This window comes from Diadema antillarum, unplaced genomic scaffold (assembly GCF_040938485.1).
Source record: "Diadema antillarum isolate AM-2024a unplaced genomic scaffold, OU_Dant_1.0 scf00000130, whole genome shotgun sequence".
NCBI classification, from domain to species: domain Eukaryota; kingdom Metazoa; phylum Echinodermata; class Echinoidea; order Diadematoida; family Diadematidae; genus Diadema; species Diadema antillarum.
In genome coordinates this window covers 268,022-289,284 of record NW_027271019.1, presented here as the reverse complement: position 1 = coordinate 289,284, position 21,263 = coordinate 268,022, and the positions used below count along the sequence as shown (strand labels likewise).

The window sequence follows — 21,263 nt, the reverse complement described above, 5'->3', positions numbered from 1 at the left end:
CAGCGAGCACGGACGTGTTGGCAGCCCCGATCAAATATTTGTTTTGTTCTCATCTCGCTTGCCATAACTCTCGATTTCGCAATATTCCGCGCGCTGGCTGAATACCGTGTGATCCTCGGAGTGTCATCAAAACACCATGGCATGGGTGACTGAGATCTGGTGGAATTTGCGATGCGTGCTAATTTTCATCTATCCGCTTTAATCAGGCGTAATATTTCTCGCGATCACGTTTTAATATGTGTCGGAGTGATGTCATTCGCTACTTTTTCTGCCTGGGACAATCAAAGAAATTCGGCCTACAGGTCTGATGAACGGCGCGGCCTTTTGGTACTCTGCAGCGCAATCACCGCGTTCTGCTTCCCCGTATTTTGATTGTTCGACGAGCGGCGTCAGCTTCAAGAGTTTTGTTGTCAGCGCAACTGTAATATGAACTGTTTCGGAGTCCAAAAGCAGGACGGAAATGCAATATTGCCTGAGTTCAGTTTTCATTTTCCGATGAGTGTGGTATCGTGATGTCCAACTATAGCTGACGTCTGCTTCAGACGAGCGTTACCCTTGGACTTACTTTGGAATAAGCTCTTTATCTTTTGTGGAACTTAAAGAGGGATTATCAAAAATGTTTCCGGCAGCAACCGTTATCCGCACGCGATCGGATTATTCCTCGCACGAACGCCTGGATCGGCCCACCTCGAAACATGACCGACCGGGGAACTCACAGGTCCATACGCCTTCGCACCAGGGAGAAAGAAACGTAAATGAGCAGGTAAGCAGAACGATCATGATATGATTTTTTTAGATGCTTTCTCTTTTAAATTTTTTTTTTCTTCTACTCTTCGGTTCATGTATGCATTTCACGTGTCAATAGATCGTCTCCTGCATCATTAACCTTGGGCAATTCAGAGTTCGACCCCCAGTAAGAAGGGGGATCCGGATTCCGAATTTCCATTAAAGGTAGGGGATACCTTTTACAGACCTCCCAAAATGCAGCATAACATTAGATATGAACCTCAGGGGACTTGTTTAGGCCACTGCTGAGAAATTTGGAAGTCAACAGTTATCTACAATTTGAATAATGCACAAAACTCAACTACTCAGTAGTTCTGTGTGTCAGCCACACTTAAGCATTTTTCTTGCAGTCTTCTGTATTTTGTATCTATAAACACAAATCTAAAAGTATAAGAGCTGATGTAATAACATATAGAGTGTGTGGCAAGAATGTATACTGAAATGTTTGTAAGTTTTGATGAACTTTCTCCACAAAATATACATGATGGACACACATGCAGTGCATGGGTCTGCAAAGGTAGCCTAGTAATGTACTGGAACTTACGGTGAGCCCCGAAAAAAATTCAATTCAAAATCTAACGGTCAAATAAGTGTACTAAATGTTACCTTCCACTTTCAATACTTTATGGGAGTTTCTAAAATGATACTCTCTTCAACTTACCACTGTATTTACACAACTCTTCATTTAAGGCATGCAAATGGGATTCCCTACCTTTAAGGCAAGCCATTTAAGTATGTGTGTGTTGGGGGGGGGGGGAGCTGTGTTGTATGGGTGTATCACAGACTAATCGGGGCAAACAGTCGATTACAAGAAGTGCTAACTTTCTGGCCATGTTTCAAAATGTAGTTCACAGGCTCTACACTGCTAAGGAGAGTTGTCATGGTGACAGCGATGTCATCAGTGGTAAATCACATGAGCACATAAATGATGTATGATATTATTTTCATATCAGATCCATGACGAGGGAAATTTAGCACCTATCATTAAAGTTTAGATTATTGAATGTGAACATGGCTCTCTACTGAACCATATCAGTTGATTTTGATCAATAAATTGCTCAAAACGGTGATTACCCCTCTGAAGTATTTCAAGATATCTCATTTCAAGATAAATAATTAATTCACTCTATTGTGGCAAGTATCTACATTTCTGTCACATACATACTGGTTACATGTATAAAGACATTTGGTATTTAAGGCTACTTCTGCAGTATAATAGAATATATGCATAAAGGATAAAATTTGTTACTGTTTAACCACATTAGTGATGGCCTCATTTGTAATTCAAATAATAGATTAAACAATGATTTTAGGATTGCAGTAATGAGATTGCTGCAGAAAACTTTTCAAATGATCTAATAATGTGTTACAGTGCTTTTAGTTTTCTTGATTGAAATCTTTATAGACCTAGTCATTATCTTATAGTTTGTTAGCTGAACAGTATTATGAAAGGTCTATTTCAGGTCATCATATTCATAGCAGAATTTTATGAATTTGTTTATAAAGAGATGAGTATTATTGACATGGTTCATGAAGACAAAAAACTTGTAGACCGTACAGATAACAAGCACCAATGACAAATAAAAAAGGTACAAGAGAAGCAATCAGACAAGAAAAATGAGAAAAAGAAGATTTCAAGAAAGGAACAAGAAATCAACAGAAAATGAAGTCATAGATAATTGTAGGAACAGATCAAAGGAAACAGATTAAAGGCAGATAACAGTAAGAATATACATCTTGCCAAGTAAACTACCATACAAAGCAAGACACACACACACACACACACACACACAGATACAAGCACAAACACAGAAACACAAATAAACAAAAGCAAACTCATTCAGTAAAGAATCAAAACCTTGTGCATTATATACCCCAATTATGAAAAAATGGAGAGGCCTTTTTTAGTGGGTTCGTTAACCCGTTGAGGACGGACTTATTTTGCTTCAACACACATTTCCATAGACACTTGCCTGAGTATACTTGGGACTCGTCCTCAATGGGTTAATAGATTCAGAAGTACAAAGTGTAGGCCCTGCTAAAATGCAATGAGAATGTTAAAGTCTGATTTCATAAACACTTGTGAATAAGTTTTAGTTTTCTGAGCATTTGATAATTTTTAGATTATGAGCCATAACTTGGGGAATAAAAAGGATGTTAAAACACTTCCATCAGGGAAAGTTAAGAACATAACATACTAAAGTGAAGTAACCAAAATACTCATGAAATGCATGTTGTTATTTAAAGGGATGGCCACATATAGCTTTTATTAAAGTGGAAGCTATATTTTGAAATTATAAACTTTTAGTCTGGATATAGGATGGGATGTCAATTCCCTTCTTGAGAATGTTGATTTTCAAAATAATAACTCAGGTTAGGTTGGTAGAAGATGGGCAGAGTGCTAGCATTCACCAGTTTAGGGTAATATTAGAGGGAGATGGATAAGTACCGGTATCAGATGAACATGATGCAGAAACAAGCAAAACTAAGACAAGGATTCTGGCAGATCCTCAATCACCAATTTGCATGATGCGACCACTCATGTTGGATTGAAATCAAACAATTCCCTGACTGGAATGCTTTTTTCCCCCCTGTTTCTTGCTTCCCCGCTCCTTTGAAAGGCCTGAAGTGCGCAGGCCGCGAAGCACACATGGTTTGGTGTGTGCTGAGCACTTTTTGAGGAAATTGCAATCATCATTAAAGAGTTGGAGCTTTGAGGCAGGATGAGAGGAGTATGACATGGAAGAGTACTCCAGGAAATAGGAGAGGGTCGGGAGGATGGACGGGTGGTGAAATTTAATGTGTTCCATACGGGAACCTAGTGGCCTATGTATTAAGTCTATGAGGATTTCAGAATTCAGTATGGAATGGGTTAAGAGGTCCTCTGTCATGAGTAGAAAGGGAGTCAGACTTACAGGAATAGATTTATTTAAATCAGAATCAATGTGATGCTAAATAAAAAACTGCAGAGGGAAAGATGCCTGGGTAGATATCAGATATCTAGTACTCTAGATACTGCACTATAATCTTTCTTCCACTTTGAAATGTAATGAAAATGTTCAAATTTGAATTTCTAACCAAAGTTTGGCAATCAATCCATATCATTGAATAATGTTCTTAATCCTCCGAGTGCCCAGGCAATCTTACTTGTTGTAGAAACCCTTTTTCAGCAGTACCATTGACTAGATCCCCTTTATACTTGCATTCATTAGAAGTTAATTAGACAGTCCACTCAGGCATAACAATGCCTGAGTCCAACAGGAATGCCATGTGGTGACGATATTGGTAGTACAACGTAGTAGGATTAGGTCTATTCATTAAATTGTTAGTTAGTTTCCAGACATACTGTATGATACATTGTAATATGCCAATCTGGAAAGGTAACACTCAAGCAGATGTGCCAATTGGTGCATAGAACACTTAAATGCAGAGTTAACCCATTGAGGACGAGCTGATTATGCTATAGAACACATTTTCCCATCTACAGTCTGCACTGAGCATAACTAGAACTTATCCTAAATTTGTGAAAAATTTGATCCAAATACTTAACAGCTTGCCCTTAGGTAAGACAGAAAATGACTGAATAGTGAGAAATGCCAATAAAATATAAACCTTTTCATTGAAGACAGGAATTTGGAAGAAGTGCCTAGTACTAGAAGCTGGACACATCAATTGATTTCTAAAGACATTCTGTCCTGTTTGTTATAGAATGTGGCATACATAGCATATTTCTCTACTACTGCAATGCCACAAGGGCTCTATTTGTGTCCAGGACCAGTAGCTAGAAGGTTTTTAGTAGCATGCCTCTTTGTCAAGTGATCACATGATACAGTGTAACTAATGTAAAAATTGTGGGTCGCCGGTTTCACTGCTAGGGAGAATCCTCTCCATTCATTGCTCTTAACTCTCTCCCTAAGCTGCCTGCCTAATCCAATCAATTTTATGCTCTACTTAATTAAAATAGACTGTGAAGGCAGAGATTCTTTTTTTTCATCAGGTCACATACCCTCTCAAAAAGCATGCACTGGAAAAAAAACCCAAACTCAAACAGATGAATAAATCACCGAAGGATAGACATCAAATTTATTCTGTTGACTGGTCTGGAGTGGGCAAAATACTTTGGATTCTAGGAGAAATAAGAATGTAGGCTAATTGAACACTGCTGTATTACTGATTCTGTTTGGTACATGATTGATTGATGGACCTCATGTCAAGAAAGAGAAGGCAAGTGGCAGGATGTGGGGATTTTAAGCTTAGTTAAATTATGTCCAACAAATAGTGCAATATAGTACATGATAGAAAACTCCATCCACCCCCCACACATACTGTAAACACACGCACACACAACACATACCCCTACAAACATTACAAATTTTCTCACCATAGACGACCAGCAGTTACATTCAGAACATCATTTGTTAAGTAAATGAATGATGCTACATGGTAATTGGTAGAAATGAAATGCCTCAGTTTTTAATTACTTGTACTAAGCTATGGCTTGATGAGACTAATCTTATTGGTCGTTACTAAAGAATTCTATAGTTTATCATGTCCTTAGGGGATTAACTTGTACATGTTTTTTTTTATTTTATAAAACAGTCAGTTGCTCAATGCCTAATGATTGCCAGATTTGGCATGTGGGGAAAAAAATACAACTAAAGCTTTCTGTCTTAAACCCTAAACCATAAACAAAAAGGTTGTGTGTGAATAGATATTGATGGAAAGTTTGCTTGAGCCCTTTTGGAACCACCATGTCATCTAACATTGTGCAAAAGTAAAGGTCATTAGAGGACATACTTGCCAAATGTCCTATAGATTAGTCTTTAAAAAGATCCTGAAAAAATGTAGCAGCAAAAAATGATTAAAAAGCCTTCCAGAATTGCGAATCATCAACACTTAGTGTGACACCTGAAAGAGAAGTACAGTTATATTCCTGATACTTCTGTGGAACGTCGCTGATTTGGAAAAACAGAATGTTGGACGTCCTGCAGTGTTGATGACAGAACAACAACAACCACAAAACCAAGTCTACTGATCATAAATGAAAGTGTTGTTGAAGTATGGACTTGTAATCAAGGGAGCTGAAAGAAATTAATACTGCCCCCCTGAGGAATATGAGATGAAATCTAACACATGACATCCACCATCCAACCGAATTGGTCTTGGCATGAAAATGAATATTATCCCTGTATTACAGATTGATGTAACATTGATTGCAGGAGGTATTACATTTATCCCCTGGAGTCATACATAGGACTGCAGATAGCTAGTTTAGGCTGTGATTGACAACCTTTGTCCTGTTGTGCTCATCTATGACCTGTTCCCCACCCCATCCCCCTCATCCCCCTACCCCCCCCCCCCCCCCCACACACACACCTGATGTATCAAATCACTTATTATGCAAAGTCTTGGTGCTATTTTAGTGATACAAATGTCTTAGCATGGAGGGGGGGGGGCATTTCCGCTTCTTTCTATAGTTGACTAATCTTCATGAATGGATGCATATAATGCGTATTGTCGTGGAAACTGGCATTTGCTATTATATGAAATGAATGTGTTTACTTTAGGTAATTCATAGGAAATCATTCCTACCATTTATCAGGATGTACATTACTATCTTGCTTAGTACTTTATACTACATGTACATGATTCCAGAGGGAAGTTTGTTCTCTCCAGGTAATTTTCAAGACATCTCACATTTCATTCGTAAACTTACAAAGAAATGTGCACGTTGTCCATACGTTGTACAATGCACAAGTCCCAAAAATCATAATCAAAGTTCTAGGCCAGATAGTTTAATGAAGACACCCTAAGATGAGCTATGAAGAAAAGTATTTTACCCTTGTAGTATTGTATAGGTCTAGTAGAATCTCTGTTTAACATATTGTATATATGACATTGTTTAGTTGTGCTTCCAGTTTGGAATATCTGAGCTGCGTGGTTAAATCTGCTACCATCACCTTTGATTTAGTGTGTGAAAGAAAGAAATGAAGAGCAGTGGAAAAGTTATGGCTGCAAAAAAAAAGAAAAAAAAAGAAAGAAAAGAAAAAAAGATTATCAAATGCTGCAGCAAAATTTAGCTGTTTTAGAACCACAATGTTAAACATTGCATGTCAGATGCTTTTGTGTAAACCTGCTGAACATGTCTTAAATAAGCTCAGGTTTAACACAACCCGGCAACCTTGGGTAAGACAGCTTTGATAGCTTTGCCAATGACATGCACCATGACACATTCAAGAGGGTTTATTCGTCTATCTTTCATGTGAACGACACAATTAGAAAGAAAAAAAAATGCAGAAGACAGAGCTACAGAGTTCTGAATATTGTTCACTCAACCAGCACAAATGTACAGGAACCAATAGAGGACCAGATTTGTATGTGTACGTAGCTGTGTAGACAGTGAAAAATATATGGATAAAGAGAGGTGATTCTAATGAGCTACACATTGTAGTGTAAATGTTTATAAGTTAGTAAAAGTTTATGGATAAGTGAGCATACCAGACTGATGTTAATGGTAGGGAAATAGAAGTGATGAACTTGTATAGAAATCATGTAACCGAGTTTTGTTGACTATTTTTGTTTTTGCCTAGCAGGGGTCTTCTGGAGGCTATAACCATGGGACGTACTCCCGAATGCGAGCTGGATCCGTGCCCCAGTCGGCAATGGGCGATTCTTCGGTAAGGAAAATCCACATCCCACTGTACAGGTTGCTAGCCCTGATCTTTTGTCGATCCCAAAGTTAATTTCTAGATGAATTGTGGAATAAAAACAGGGCTGTACAATATAGGCCTATCAGTTACATCCATAGCCCTGCACAGCCATTGGTACCAGTAAGCAATGTTAACTGCTTGGCAGCTCGAAACTGAGGAGACTTTGCTATGCGGTATTCAATATACTTTGTGTCAGTTTTGTGAGACTCTTATTTCTGCATCCTGCATCTATGATACCGTATATCTTTTACAATCATATCGTCTTTTTTTCATTCATTATGATATAGATTTAAGCATTTGTTGATGATTTATCTGAACAACAGTGCTTAGAGTTCACGGCCTTAATGTGGGCAAAAAGTGAATTACATTGTCCTGTGTTTTTAATGTCAAAATTATATTTTGTTTATACTTGTATGAATTTTGTTTATTTATGAGTCTGGCAAAAATATGGAAGTGTAAATTATTTAAAGAGATGTAGACATAACAATATTGTGTTTACAGAATTAGTTTGTGTCATTTGTTTACAAGTGATGCCTGCCCTGTATCATACCAGTAACATGATGTAATAGGCTTAGAACTTCATTTTGTAACACGACAGTATTTGGCTCATGTCCACTGATAATTTTTTGTTGTCTTAAACCTTGCTATTTTCAAAGTCTAAAGCTGGCAATATTTGAAGAAACAGTTACTTTGTGATGATGAACTTTCATTATGTTTCGGATGATGATCTCCTAAAAATCATATTATTACCAAATTCATTGTCAATCATTTGCAATAGATTTCCCTTTCATGGAGACATACAATGTAGATTGGGAACATGTATGTATTTATGTCTAGTCTAATATTCATATCTGTCTATGTGTGTATTCAAAGATGGATGATCGAGCATGGGTAGTGAAATCAGTAAATATGACTGTCAGTCAAAATATTTTGTATCATGATCCCACTATCTTGGCGTTGTTACAAGCAAGCACATATTCATTCTCCTTTTCCAGGGAGAGTGAGTGTGAGCGCAAAGAATTCGAAAGACTTTAATTTGAAATTCTATTTGAATCGGTGATTGATCGCAGCCAGTTGGTGAGAGGAGAAAGGGGTGTTCAGTACCAGTAATGGTCATTGAGAGTGATAGCGAGTTAAAGTAGCCATCACCCACAGGGACACTGTCCCCTGGCTAAAGAAGATGACCTAGTGGTAGGGCTTACGAGCAAAGTGTCTCTCTTTAAAAAGTGGCTCTGGCAGGTAAATTGCATATAAAATAAAAAATATTGATTTATACCATGAATTAAACAAGTTGTAATAGAAAAGGGAAAGGAAATTTATTGAAGACTTCTTTTTTGAGTGTTGAAACATGATGAGTGTGTTCAAACTGACTACAGGTGTGTGCAAAAACCAAAAGATTTTCATTAGAATCTTTGAGAATCACTTTCAGTGGGCCGATATCAGAAGATTTGTTTGATAATTAATCATGGAAATTTCTTTTATATCATGTTGTAATTATCTGAAATGCTAATGTTTATTATAGAATCCATAATTGGTCAAATATTGAGCACATATTCAATGGTATTATGTGGGTTTCTTTTTTTTTTTGAAACTATGTGGTTGTGGATTGGTTAAAGATATTGATGCTGGTGTAGAGATACTTTGATTGCATAAAAAGACAATATCATACATTGTATGTCTGGAGGATTTAGTAATCCAAATGGATATAGGCTGTGAATATGGAGACACAAGTTTGCATTCTAAAGTATATTTCTCTCCATCTTAAGAAATGTGTTTACAATGTAAAGAGTAGAATAAATTATGTGGTCTGTGTGAAAGAAATGACAAAATGTGTTTGTGGAGTGGAGTGAATTATGTAGCTGGTATTGAGAAGAAACGATAAAGTGAGCTAGTCCTTTAATGAGAGAGATTGATTTTTCATTGCAAATATGTGTTAAGTTGACAAGAAAGCAAGATGTTTGCCACAATATTCATTGGACACTTCGGGCCTGGAGGGCATTCAGAGGCAGATGTGCATCTAACCTGCTCGCATGGCAACCAGAACCAATAACGCACCCAAGTGTGAGGCATCATCCGTGGATACCCTGCTACCAATGAAACAAAGAGGAAATTGAAATTGATTTATCAGGGTCAGCTCAGCGAGGGCAGCAGACAATTTCAGCCACAGCCGCCCCCTACTATCTCCCCCCCCCCCTCCTCCTTTCATCAGTGATAAACATTCTTCTCTGAAGTCAAACAGGTCATCGGATATCATTTTTAACACTTCACCCGAGCAGCTTCTTTTTTGATTGAGGGTAGCTTTAATGAGGCCTCGTTGAGTAGACCCATGACTGGCTATTATTTCCTGAAATCTGAGAAAAATGGCGTCTGCAGTTTTTAAATTATGGATGTCGCCTTAACCCATTGAAGGCTTAAGTCCCAAGTACCTTCAAGCAGGTGTCTATAGGAAATGTGTGTTACAAGCAAAATCAACTCGTCTTCAATGGTTAAAGCCCACACACAAGATTTGGGTATATCACACACACCCACACATGCAAACAAAATGTTAATTGATAAAGAAACCGAAAATACAAAATATCAGATTAGATAAATACGGTAAAACCATATGTGTGTATTATGAAATAGAATATCTTATGTTCAGCGTATATAAGAAATTAATCTTCTTTAGTTATCGTAACTGTTTTAATTAATAAACGCAAACAAAGGGAAACTGACCACAACCTTGACCTGATTGCAGTGTCTTGTTTAGGACAATTTTTGTGAAGTGGAAGGCCAACTTTGACACAATGTTGATAAAGACAGACTTCTCTCTGAATCTATATACTGTATTTGATATAATTTTGAAATATTTGCAGGAAAAGCCATGAAGAATAACTTTACAGTATGCAAGATAAAACAACTTGTCCTTTTGACAGTGAGAAAGCATGCACCAGGTTTGTTTTGCTGTTGTTCACAAAATTGCTAAGGTATCTACATGTATTCTGCTTTAACACTTTTTTTTTTGTTTCTTCTCATTTTTTAGAGAAAATTGGCTGACAGATCGATGAGTTTTGATGGGGTCCGTATTCTACTCTGACTTTGTCACCTGTAATTATGATTGATTTTTATATCTCTGATTAATAAACATCCAGGAAATCACATCAATCATGCAATCTGTCCTTGCAGTTTCATTTTTTTTTATTGGTTTGTCCATTTATTTGTTTATTCAAAGTATATTTTTTGGACTTCACTTTGCTGCCCAAGAATTTCTTGTTCTTTCCCATCAATCAACAGCACAGAAGTGAAATTACAGTGCCACCATTAGGAAAAGGTACATAGTACACATGTATTACAATTTAGATTTAAAAGTACAACAATACAGTACTTATAGAACACAAAGAGGTCTCCATTATACATGCTGTATGATGTGTGTGCTGCAAACAAATAATGTAGTTTGCTTACCAAATGTCATTCAACATTAGACAAAATGCATAACTTTTTACTTCAAAGACATGTCAAATGAGTACAGAGCAGTCCTGTTATGACGAACTTGGTTATTGAAGTTCCCATTTACAACAAATGAAAATTCAGTTCCCCAAATTAATATTTACGCAAGTACATCTTTTATACTTTATTTGTTCAGCTATTTTGATATGATGAAAACTGCTGGTCTCAAGAACTTCATTATGATGGGTATAACCTCATAACATGTGATCCTACAGATCATGATCTATGTAATGCAACCTGCTACAGTGTTGATTTATAGAAGATACAGAAATGTATTGAAAAAAAAAATCCAGTAAAACTATCCTTCTGATGTAAGTTTGCATTTCACTCTCAATCCTATTTCATTGCAACCTGCAAGCCACTCAGACAAAGATGAAATTAGATTGGGCAAACTTTACGGCATTCTGCATTAGACCCATTTGAGGGGATCTGATTGCCTGGGTTCAGTTTAGAACAGTTCTCTGTTATCTGCCATCTGAAGATAGAACCACCTCCCTGATAGAACAGAGACCATGTTTGTGTAATACCTGCTGTATCCATCCAGATGAAGTGCAAGTATGCATGGTGGGATACAGTGATGCATAAAACAGATGTGATACTGTCTGAGTATCAGCTTTGTGTTCATGAAATTTGGAGGGTGTGGTTACGGAGATGCTTGTACCATGTTTGCCAAGGCCTGTGACATCTATTCAGGTGTAGTGATGGGTGATGCGCTCTGAAAGTCACCATGGTTCGTGGAGGAGGATGTTGCCATTGGAAGGGTCTCCACGGTGATGTGAAGAGGATAGGATCTTGAAGCACACACTGTATCCTCCATGTGCATTCCTTGCCAGTTTATTTGTACAGTAGAAGACACACAACAGTCTCTGGCCAGTATTAGTTATACAGTGTATCTATACTCCTATGAATTTAACTCTTTATGAGCCTTGGTGGAAACCCCCTGTGTGCCACGTTATTCTGAGACACGAAGGTAGTCATGCTTTGAGATAGAATTCTGTTTTTCCGATTTGTATAACTTCTACAAATTTCTGTTGAGACGGGCATAATAGTAGGCAAGATTAAAGAGGAATGCCAAGCCTTGTTACGATATAAATTGTATGACGAATCTATTTTCAATTTTTCTTTTGAGTGACCAGTTGCTACATTACTGTAAAGGCATGACTTTTGCACATAAAACCGTGACAGAAACTTAGAATGTACAAGCAAATCTAGTTGGGAACATCGCTTGATAGTCGACCACCACATAGAATGCATGTCGTATAAATGAGAGGAACAAAAGCACAAGAAACGCTTTCATTGAGCCGCGGGATTAGCAGTAATTAGCGGTTTATCGATCGGTCTTGGCGGCTTTGTTTGTTGAGCAGAATATGCGAAGTTGGCACGCCGTCGACTGAGTCGGACATGCAAACGTGGCACATAAAGAGTTAAATTTAGCAAGCCACCTATAGGCAAGTTTATCCCACTTTTTTCATGTAAGTCTTTTTGTAAACTCTGTGCATAGAATTATAAAAGTTTTACTGAGTTCCTTTGTGTGTTTCATCCACATTGACACAAATGACAATGTGGTCCCACATCAATAAGTAGAAGTTTGTGATGATTTTAAGATACAGACCACTGAACTAGTACATGAAAGTTACAGTGTGTTTGATATAAATGCAGTATATTCTCTGCTGTTGACATTTTAACCCGTTGAGGACGAGTCCCGAGTATACTCGGGCAGGGGTCTATGGGAAATGCGTGTTGTAGCAAAATCAAACCGTCCTCAACGCGTTAATGTTTGAGTGTGTCCTTTATCTGCACAGTCATCCTCTTTTTCTTTTTCACCTTCTGATTTGTCTCCTTTATTATGTTATGATGATCAGTTTTATCATCATCGTTTTTATCATAATTACCGCTATCATCACTGAAAGTATGATTGCTGTTATTATCATGAACATTAATGTGTCAAAGTATTTAGTGATGATGGTCATAATTCAGACCAAAGTACTTAATATTCCTTTTATTCTTTATTATGTGGTTGTCATGGAAATAGCTTTCAGTTTCAGTGGAAAGACCTGGTGCCAGATAGTTACCTCTCATGCAACCTCACAGGATTTTGCATATTGCAGAGATTGAATTCTGCATCACAACACACTGCCGATTTTACTATAGTGATTGCACGTCTGTGAGATGGGCAGGAGTGAAAATCTCTACCTCACCTATAAATAACGACTGTAATTTCCATGCAGTGCTTCTAATGCCCCATGCCTCTCACTTGGCACTGTCGACAGGACGACCTTGCCCTTACCGACAACCACGTGAAGTAATCTTTGAAATTTAACTGTCCCCTAAAGATGTATGTGCCATACAAACTCATTATTTTTTACACTTTTGCATATATAGTGATGTTGGTTTGTAGTACAGGAACCACTTGGGTTTCTGCAATCTGCATCGTCATTGTAAGGAAGTTGCACCCCCTCCAACTGACTGATAAAGAAGAAAAGAACAACACACAATAACCAATCATCAGCAAATAAGCTATGAACATAAACTAAAACAAAAACTAAAAAACAATCACAGCTTTTGATTCGTAACATATCACTGAACCTACAAAATCGTATCAATATTCTACCCAGAAAGATGTATATTTCTCAAAAAGAAAATACAAATTTTAGAGATCTGAGAAACTAGGCATTCACTTTCTAAAGTGGACGACAGTTCAGCAGGAACATGACATATGCCACAGTCAGATATCAAATGCTTTCCTGGGATGATGTGTTATCAGGAATTGGAAGGCCTAAAAAAAGATGAATACATTTCCTCAAATTCTCCTACTATCATCTGTCTTTACTGTCTTTGGGAGAGACAGATATATTACTGATTATCTTACACAAAGAAAGACTTTTTCTTTCACTTCTTTCAATCATTGTTCTATACACATGTGTGTTGCACAAGATAGATATGACATCGCTGAAGCCTAACATGATTAATTCGCGGAGGAAACCAGAAATGGCAAGATTTCCACGAATGACCGCGAGGCAGCGGTGTGTCTGATCGTAGGTCCTTGCACTCTGTCAATGTATGTAGAGACATGCCAAATTCGACGAAAGGCCGTGGACCAAAGTCATAAATGTGAGGTTATGAGTAAATTTGAGAGGAAGGGGTATCTTTAGATGCACTCAGCTCACATGTTGGGGTATGTGAGGACATGATGAGAGTGGAAATGTGTCTCCATGGAAACTGCTTTATGAGAGTCTTGATTGGCTGTGGCTAGAAAAAAAAAAACAAACAAATGAAGGAAGGAGAAAAAAATCAAGCTGAACTCTGAAGAGAAGAAATCAAATCAGGATTAGTTATGTGGGTCACCGCAAGGCCAAATTAATGAGACATCACAGGGTATGGAGTAAACGTTAGATTGTATGCTGTAGAGAGGGGGAATCACTGAGCGGTGCATTGTGTCCGCTCTCGCTGATTTCTGTACATCGTGGTCTCATCATTTCGCGGCTGTCGGTGGATAATTTCAGGCTTGACTGATCGCTGCAGTCCTGTTAAAGCACATTAATTCATTAGGCACGGTCAAGGTAGTACTCGGTGGCATCAAACTCCCCATCCATCTCTCAAGACTCGTGTCGGTCATAAACCCAGCTCTGTCCAACTTGGATGCGGCTCTCTTCAGTCCTTTTCTTCCTTTTTTCTTTGCTTTGGCTACCAGTGGTCCTTTAATTGGTGATTATCGTCAGTGCAGTGCAGTGACCTGCTAAATTAGGATCAGCTCCTAAAACTAGGCATAGACAATGGCTGTGGAATTTCAGATTGGTTAGAAGTAACAGCAGAGTTGTCCCAATTCTTGCCCTAATGATGTGATTTTCTTTTTTTCCCCTTACTTCTGTCTTCCTAAATCTCTACTCTGAATTAATCAAGATACTTATAAGTTACTACCTCCAGAGGCACGAAGACTTTTACCTATTCAAATTAATGCTCCGTGTTTAAAGTTTGTATTGCAACTGATTGCCGAATTGCCCTACATGGGACCAGTGACCTCCTGATTGGTAGATCATTAGACGTCACATCCCCTAGACTACCAAGCTGTAGGAAGTGATTGTTCTGGTACCTTTATAACAGCAGGTTCTGTGTATTTATCAAAAATAATGACTCTTGCATTGATTTTTTTTGTTATATTATTTGTTTTTAATCGTTTTGAGTCCAATCGCATCGAGTCCAACTTGAGTATGTGTGCCCATGATTTTTTATTCCATGGCTGCTATGAAAACACTGAATAATGGTGTTTATTCATGTCAATGTAAGAGACCGTGTCAATCAGTTGCAAGCACAAACACTTGTTCTTCAAGCCTGTATGAATCTTATGCTCAGTCCTAGCTTTGCCAGGGGATGGTGTTTGCTACCTGACTACCCCTGGCCTTCCAAGCTCTGATGATTCCAAGAGAGTTCATACATTACCCAGGCCACTTCTCTTGTACACAATAGGTGCGGTCAGACTGGCAAAAGATCAAGAACTTTAAGATCATGATCTTTAGGATCTCAAAGTTTTTTGCCATTGTTACCGCAGTCTTCCTGCAAAACTTTCTGCGAAACTTTTCGCAAACTTTCCACTCCAACGAGGAATATTTCCCCCTATGCTACCATGCCAAACTGCTCGATCTTTTGCCAGTGAGAATAGACGACAAAAGATTGTGAAGACTTGGCAATTTTAACCCGTTGAGGGCAGACTGATTCTGCTGCAACACGCATTTCCCGTAGACACCTGCCCGAGTATACTTGGGACTCGTCCTCAATGGGTTAAACTTCTCAATTTTTTATGAGTCTGACTGCGTTTAATGGGTATAATTCATTGTCTTAGAATAATACCTCCTTGAAATAAAAGTCAGCCAAGCCCACTCTGGCATGACCATTAGAAGAATCTCACACAGTCATAAGTTATTATCAATTATAGGGAATTAGGAGTTCAGGGTCAACCCTTCTGACAATGAGTTTCTGGATGTTTGCATCAATTGATCACACCATTCAATATACAGATGAGGGAACAAAGTGCTGTTAAGGAGAAATATTGTTGATATTTGGGAAGCAGACGAATCAAGCTGGTGGTTCTAAAGGAGCGTGAGGTAATGATTTGCATCATAACTATGACAAAGTGTCACAATTTGATAGATGGTTGAGGTCATTATATATCTCAAGGGAAATTCAGGGATGCAGTAAACTTTCATCTATTGTCATATCATGCAATGATGGACCCTGAAGAGTTTCTTTTTTTTCCAGCATACTGTTTTTTTTTTGTTGTCTTTGCGTGATATCTTAACCCGTTCCATACTGAATTCTGAAATTCCCATAGACTTTATGCACAGGCCACCAGCTTCCCGTACGGAACGGGTTAAGAAATGTTTGCCATTAAACTGTTGTGCCAGTGATTGATGACCTGCTGACTGTGAAAGAAATTTGCAAATGAGTCAGATGTGTGCAAACTATGACAAATTTCAAGCTGAAGATCGATATCTAAGTTTGGATCACAGCTCATTACCTCTGCCATTAGGTGAAACCTACGGGCGGCGGAGGCTATGTTGTAGGTTCTGTCTGTCTGTCTGTCTGTATGTTTGCCTGTCTGTATGTTTGTCTGTCTGTTTGTGTACAAGATAACTTGAAATGGATGAACAAATTTTCACAAAATTTGCAGGGTGTGTTCATGATGAAGTAGGAAATAGTTTGATTATGGGGTCATGAGGTCAAAGGTCACGAGGGTCATTAGGACATACAGTAATCTTAATATCCCAATAACTCAAGAACTAATGATCAGATTTTCACCAAACTTGCAGGTTGTGTTCACAATGAAGTAAGAAAGAAGAAAAATTAATTTGCCAGGTCCTTTCATATGCTGTGAACCCTTGATATAAGTGACATACACGTACAGTGTAGGTGTTCTGGCAAATACATTATCACGTAACATTGTCATTTTTTTTTTAAATTAATCTGACATCTGCCTGTTTCTATACAGTATTTATATATCACATCTCTTTTTTTACCAACAGCAGTCAGAAAATGTAAATCATTAAGAAATACCATAAAACATGGTGCATATCATCTTTATAAATTAGATTGTTCTCTAGGCTCCATGTAGCATCTATGATTCACAGTGATAGAAGAGGTCCTTTAAAGTACAAGTGCAAGATAAAGTGTATAGCTGTTGAATAGCTATTAAGGCATTGTTGAGCAGAGATAAAGCAGACATTTTACCCCCCCCCCCCCGTTCCTCTTCTTACCTAGTCTTGCCACATTAATATTCTTCATGCCTTCCCAAAGCTACTCTGCAGGTGGTGTGTGTTTCAAATCAACTAAATGGCAGTGTCGTTTGCTTGCTAGCGACATAAATAGCAGCATGCTGGAATGTGAACAAGGGAGATGAACTAGGTGAGAAGGCTGTGGTGTCATCAGCCCGGGTGAGGGGTAAAAAAAAAATTGGGGGGGGGGGGGTGATGAGGGACAGGAGAATGTGAGTTGCTAAAAGGATTCTGTATCATAGTACGATGATGACTTTATGATGGTTAAAACTATTACAGAATGGCGTCAGTGCTACTAGAACTTGTGCACAAATTTTTAATGTCTTTAATGATTAATGCTTTTCTATCAAGCCCTTGTCCACTATTTATCATTAGTTCTGCTGGCAAATAATATGCATAGATGTGGTGTGTCAAATGTGTGTGTGTGTGTGGGGGGGGGGGGGACGGGGTAGCTGTAGTTGTGTAGCACTGAAAAGGGATGGATAAATGTACATTTTCTCATTTGGTCAGGCATTCCTCATGTACAGGAAATACATTGCGGCTTGATTTGTCCTTTCACGGGGCTAGATTTTCCCCTGGCTACGTACTGGCATCTATGAGCAATATCTAGGACAGTCATAACAATTGCTTCAGGGTTGTTTTGATACAGGTTGGTTATACACATTGGCAAGATATTTTACTGTCCTTTTTTTTTTTACTCTGTCTGTTTGTCTGTCTGTCTGTTTATGTGTCTCAGTCTGTGCCATAACTATAGGGCAGGAGCCATGTGAACAAGTCATTTCCGCAATTTTGTTAAATGTGCCTGCTCAAGTCAAAGTAATTCTCCCCCTTTATGTTTGCAATTGAACGGAAATCCCTTTTCGAGGTGCTGCATGCCAGCTTTCCCTATGGGCTCGCGTGCGTAGTAGAAGGTGAAATCAGCTGCAGGCATTTTGCGTCCGAGTAATGACGCACCCTACCTTGACAATTAGGACCGTTGTAAGCGGTGCCCCCGTACATTCTTTGCAAGTGCATACAGCTTAGCGGTATTACAGCATCATGTTGAGGTAGAACAGAGATTAGACAACCCCAAAATTCAAGCGTTTTGTAATGCTACTTGAGAATCCATGTAGGTGCACATATGACATTATTCAACCTCAAACAAACCGAGAGAGAGAGAGAAAAAAAAAGACCAACTTTAGTGAAGTCCTTTAAATTAATGGACCAAGAGATAAAAAGTTCCATAGTAAGTAGTTTAACAGTTACATGTTATCCTCTTTGAACTGACAAACTATTTATGCAGAGGTGAATACATGTATGGCTTGACTAAAATATGTATACCTGGTAGTACAGAGATTTATTAAACAAGTTATTTATAAGTACTGGTATACAGAGAAATAAGAAAAAATTCAATGTGGTGTTTGCCAATGATCACTACATTTATAAGACTATCAAGAAGAGTCTAGATGTCTTATAATCCAATTTTCCCAAATTTATCTGAAGTTGATTTATCTTAGTTTTGTTTGTTCACCAAGGATATTACAGGTCTTGAATGAATTATAGAAGAAGGAAATTACCACTAAACTTCATTGAATCTTAATTTAAAATTTCCCCTTTTTTTCAATTTCTTTATTGCTGACTTTGTCAGTGTTAATGTAGTTTAGCAGGATATGCTAGGCATGCACATTAACCTGTTGAGGACAGACTGATTTTGCTACAACACACGTTTCTCATAGACACCTGCCCGAGTATACTCAGCACTCGTCCTTAATGGGTTAAATTGCCGGAACCCTACTTTTCCCCAAGAACCAGTCTTTCCCCTGACTCTGATTGTTTCAAAGTTCAGCTCATGATACCAATTGGTGAAGTTTCTTGTTCTTCTTTGTTTGGTGAGTGTGCAAACATAGCTTTCATCTAGTTGCTGTAGGATTACTGTGTATTCACAAAATAATGTAACAATAAATCCCACAGTGCCATATCATCACGTCTGTGACATAAGTTGCCTTTGTCAGCCATGCCTCCATTTCTTGTTGAAGACTGTCAAACTATTTCACAATAGAGGATTACAGATCTTTTTTTACCAAATCCTTTGATGTTGCTCTCTCGTAGATGCTAGAAATATTGCTTGAAATTTAATCTGATCATTGGAAATGTGAATATCTATTCTTCATTGAGCATGTCTTGGCTCACATTCACAATAAACTGGGATTATAATTCCCTATTAGTTTTGTTTAAAGGTTTTCATTCATTCCACCTCACAGTTGCTCTATTTCTATTCTTCTACAGCATAAAAAAACCCCACCTGTTCATTGGTATGTGTGTGTGTGTGTTTGTTTGTGTGGTGTGTGTATGTGGTATGTGTGTGTTTGTGTGCATGCGTGTATGTTTGTACCAGTGTAATGTGCTGGTGTTTGACTCTCGTTTAATGTGAATGACAGAATGTAATTTGCTGCTCTGGTGCCCAATGCAATAAAGTGCGCGACCCAGAAGGCCTGGGTGCTCAAACACACAAGTGTGGTCTTGTAGATGTTTTGAGTAGAGAGGGCCTCATAATTGGCTCTCCTGACCTCATACTTTAAAGTGAAATTCCTTGCCAAATTATGTGGAGCTACCTCATATGACAGGAATGAAGTCAGTTAAAAACACACACAGAATGTTCTGTTGAAATCTAAGTGATATAGAAACCCTCACCACATTATGTGAAGCTACCTCTGATAACAGGAATGAACTCATAAACCCATTGAGGACAGGCTGATTTTGCTTTAACACACATTTCCCATAGACACCTGCCTTACTATACTCGGGGACTAATCTTCAATGGGTTGACAGATTATTTGTTAAGTAACTGCTATCATTTTTTTTTTCTGAGACAGTGATAATGATGATCAGATATGCAAATTAGATGATGTCATCATTCCCTCATACCTCTCTCATTGGTTAAACATGATGATGTTTAAGTCATTTCAAAGTCATCATCTAGCAACATACTGTAAACCGGAAACTGCAATTTGTGGCATGAAAATTTAACGAATTGCCACTGGCATTCAATACATTGTGTAGACAAACACTTTGTTCTGCATTTTACTTTTGTGAATTTTGGCTCTGGGTGAAATTTGTGAAAAGTCCCTGCATGCAAACATTTCAAGTTTTATAGTAACCCCTCCCTTAATGAATTTTCCTTATCATTTCAACAATTTTAGCCTAAAATAGTGATTTCTTCCATAGAACATGACATTTCCAGTGTACTGACTTCAAGGAGAAAATTATGTAATACTGGATGTAAAAAATGAATGAATATGGGCAGAAGATTCTGTACTTGTCAGAGAAAAGCAAACAAACTTGACAATGAACACTGACTTTTCCCGGCTATAGAGGGGGTATGGCTGATTGATGAAATAACATGCATGGAAGCCTTAATACCATATGACACCAACCCATACAATGTAGAAACAGAAACAAAACACGTTAAACACAACTGACATCCAAGCCCACTCACTCCAAACTGTGTTTGACTGATGGCTACCTGTCTGACCAATTCTGGGGCAGGTGTGGGGAAATAAAATGTGACACGTGATATATCATTGGGCTCCTGTAGAATCTTAACAATTTAAAACTACCAATGTCCAATGATTGATATTTGATGACTTTTTTTTTCAGGCTGTGGTGATTGTGAACCACACGCTCAGATTAACCCACTGAAGACCAGCTGATTTGGCTGTAACACACATTTTCCCCTTAGAAACCGGCTCGGTTTATTCGGGACCAGTCATCAATGGGTTAAAGGACCTAAGATCCACACAGTCTATTCAGTTTTTGGTCAGTTGGGACATTGGGATCTGTGATACGATGATTTCATCTGAAGAAAGAAAAAAAATAGTGGATAGATGTTTGACCGTTTTGTAGACCCTATCAAGTTGAGTATGTGGGTTTGTGTGTTTATGAATATGTTTGAATATGTCCTTATGTAAGAATACTAATGTTTATTAATGATGTGACCTCTTGACATGATGAGATGATTAAAAAAAAATGAAAGAAA

The 21,263-nt window shown here is 38.1% G+C and overlaps 1 protein-coding gene across 1 annotated transcript in view; it reads left to right on the top strand.

The window, feature by feature from the left end:
• Positions 1-46: 46 nt before the first annotated feature.
• Positions 47-21,263, top strand: part of LOC139720596 (A-type potassium channel modulatory protein DPP6-like) — a gene marked incomplete at its 3' end in the record, with an annotated part of 288,877 nt that continues 267,660 nt past the window's right edge. Inside the window, exons 1-2 of the mRNA XM_071631951.1 lie at positions 47-763; positions 7,380-7,463. Coding sequence (XP_071488052.1) covers positions 617-763; positions 7,380-7,463 — 231 coding nt within the window. The remainder of the gene's footprint in view (positions 764-7,379; positions 7,464-21,263) is intronic.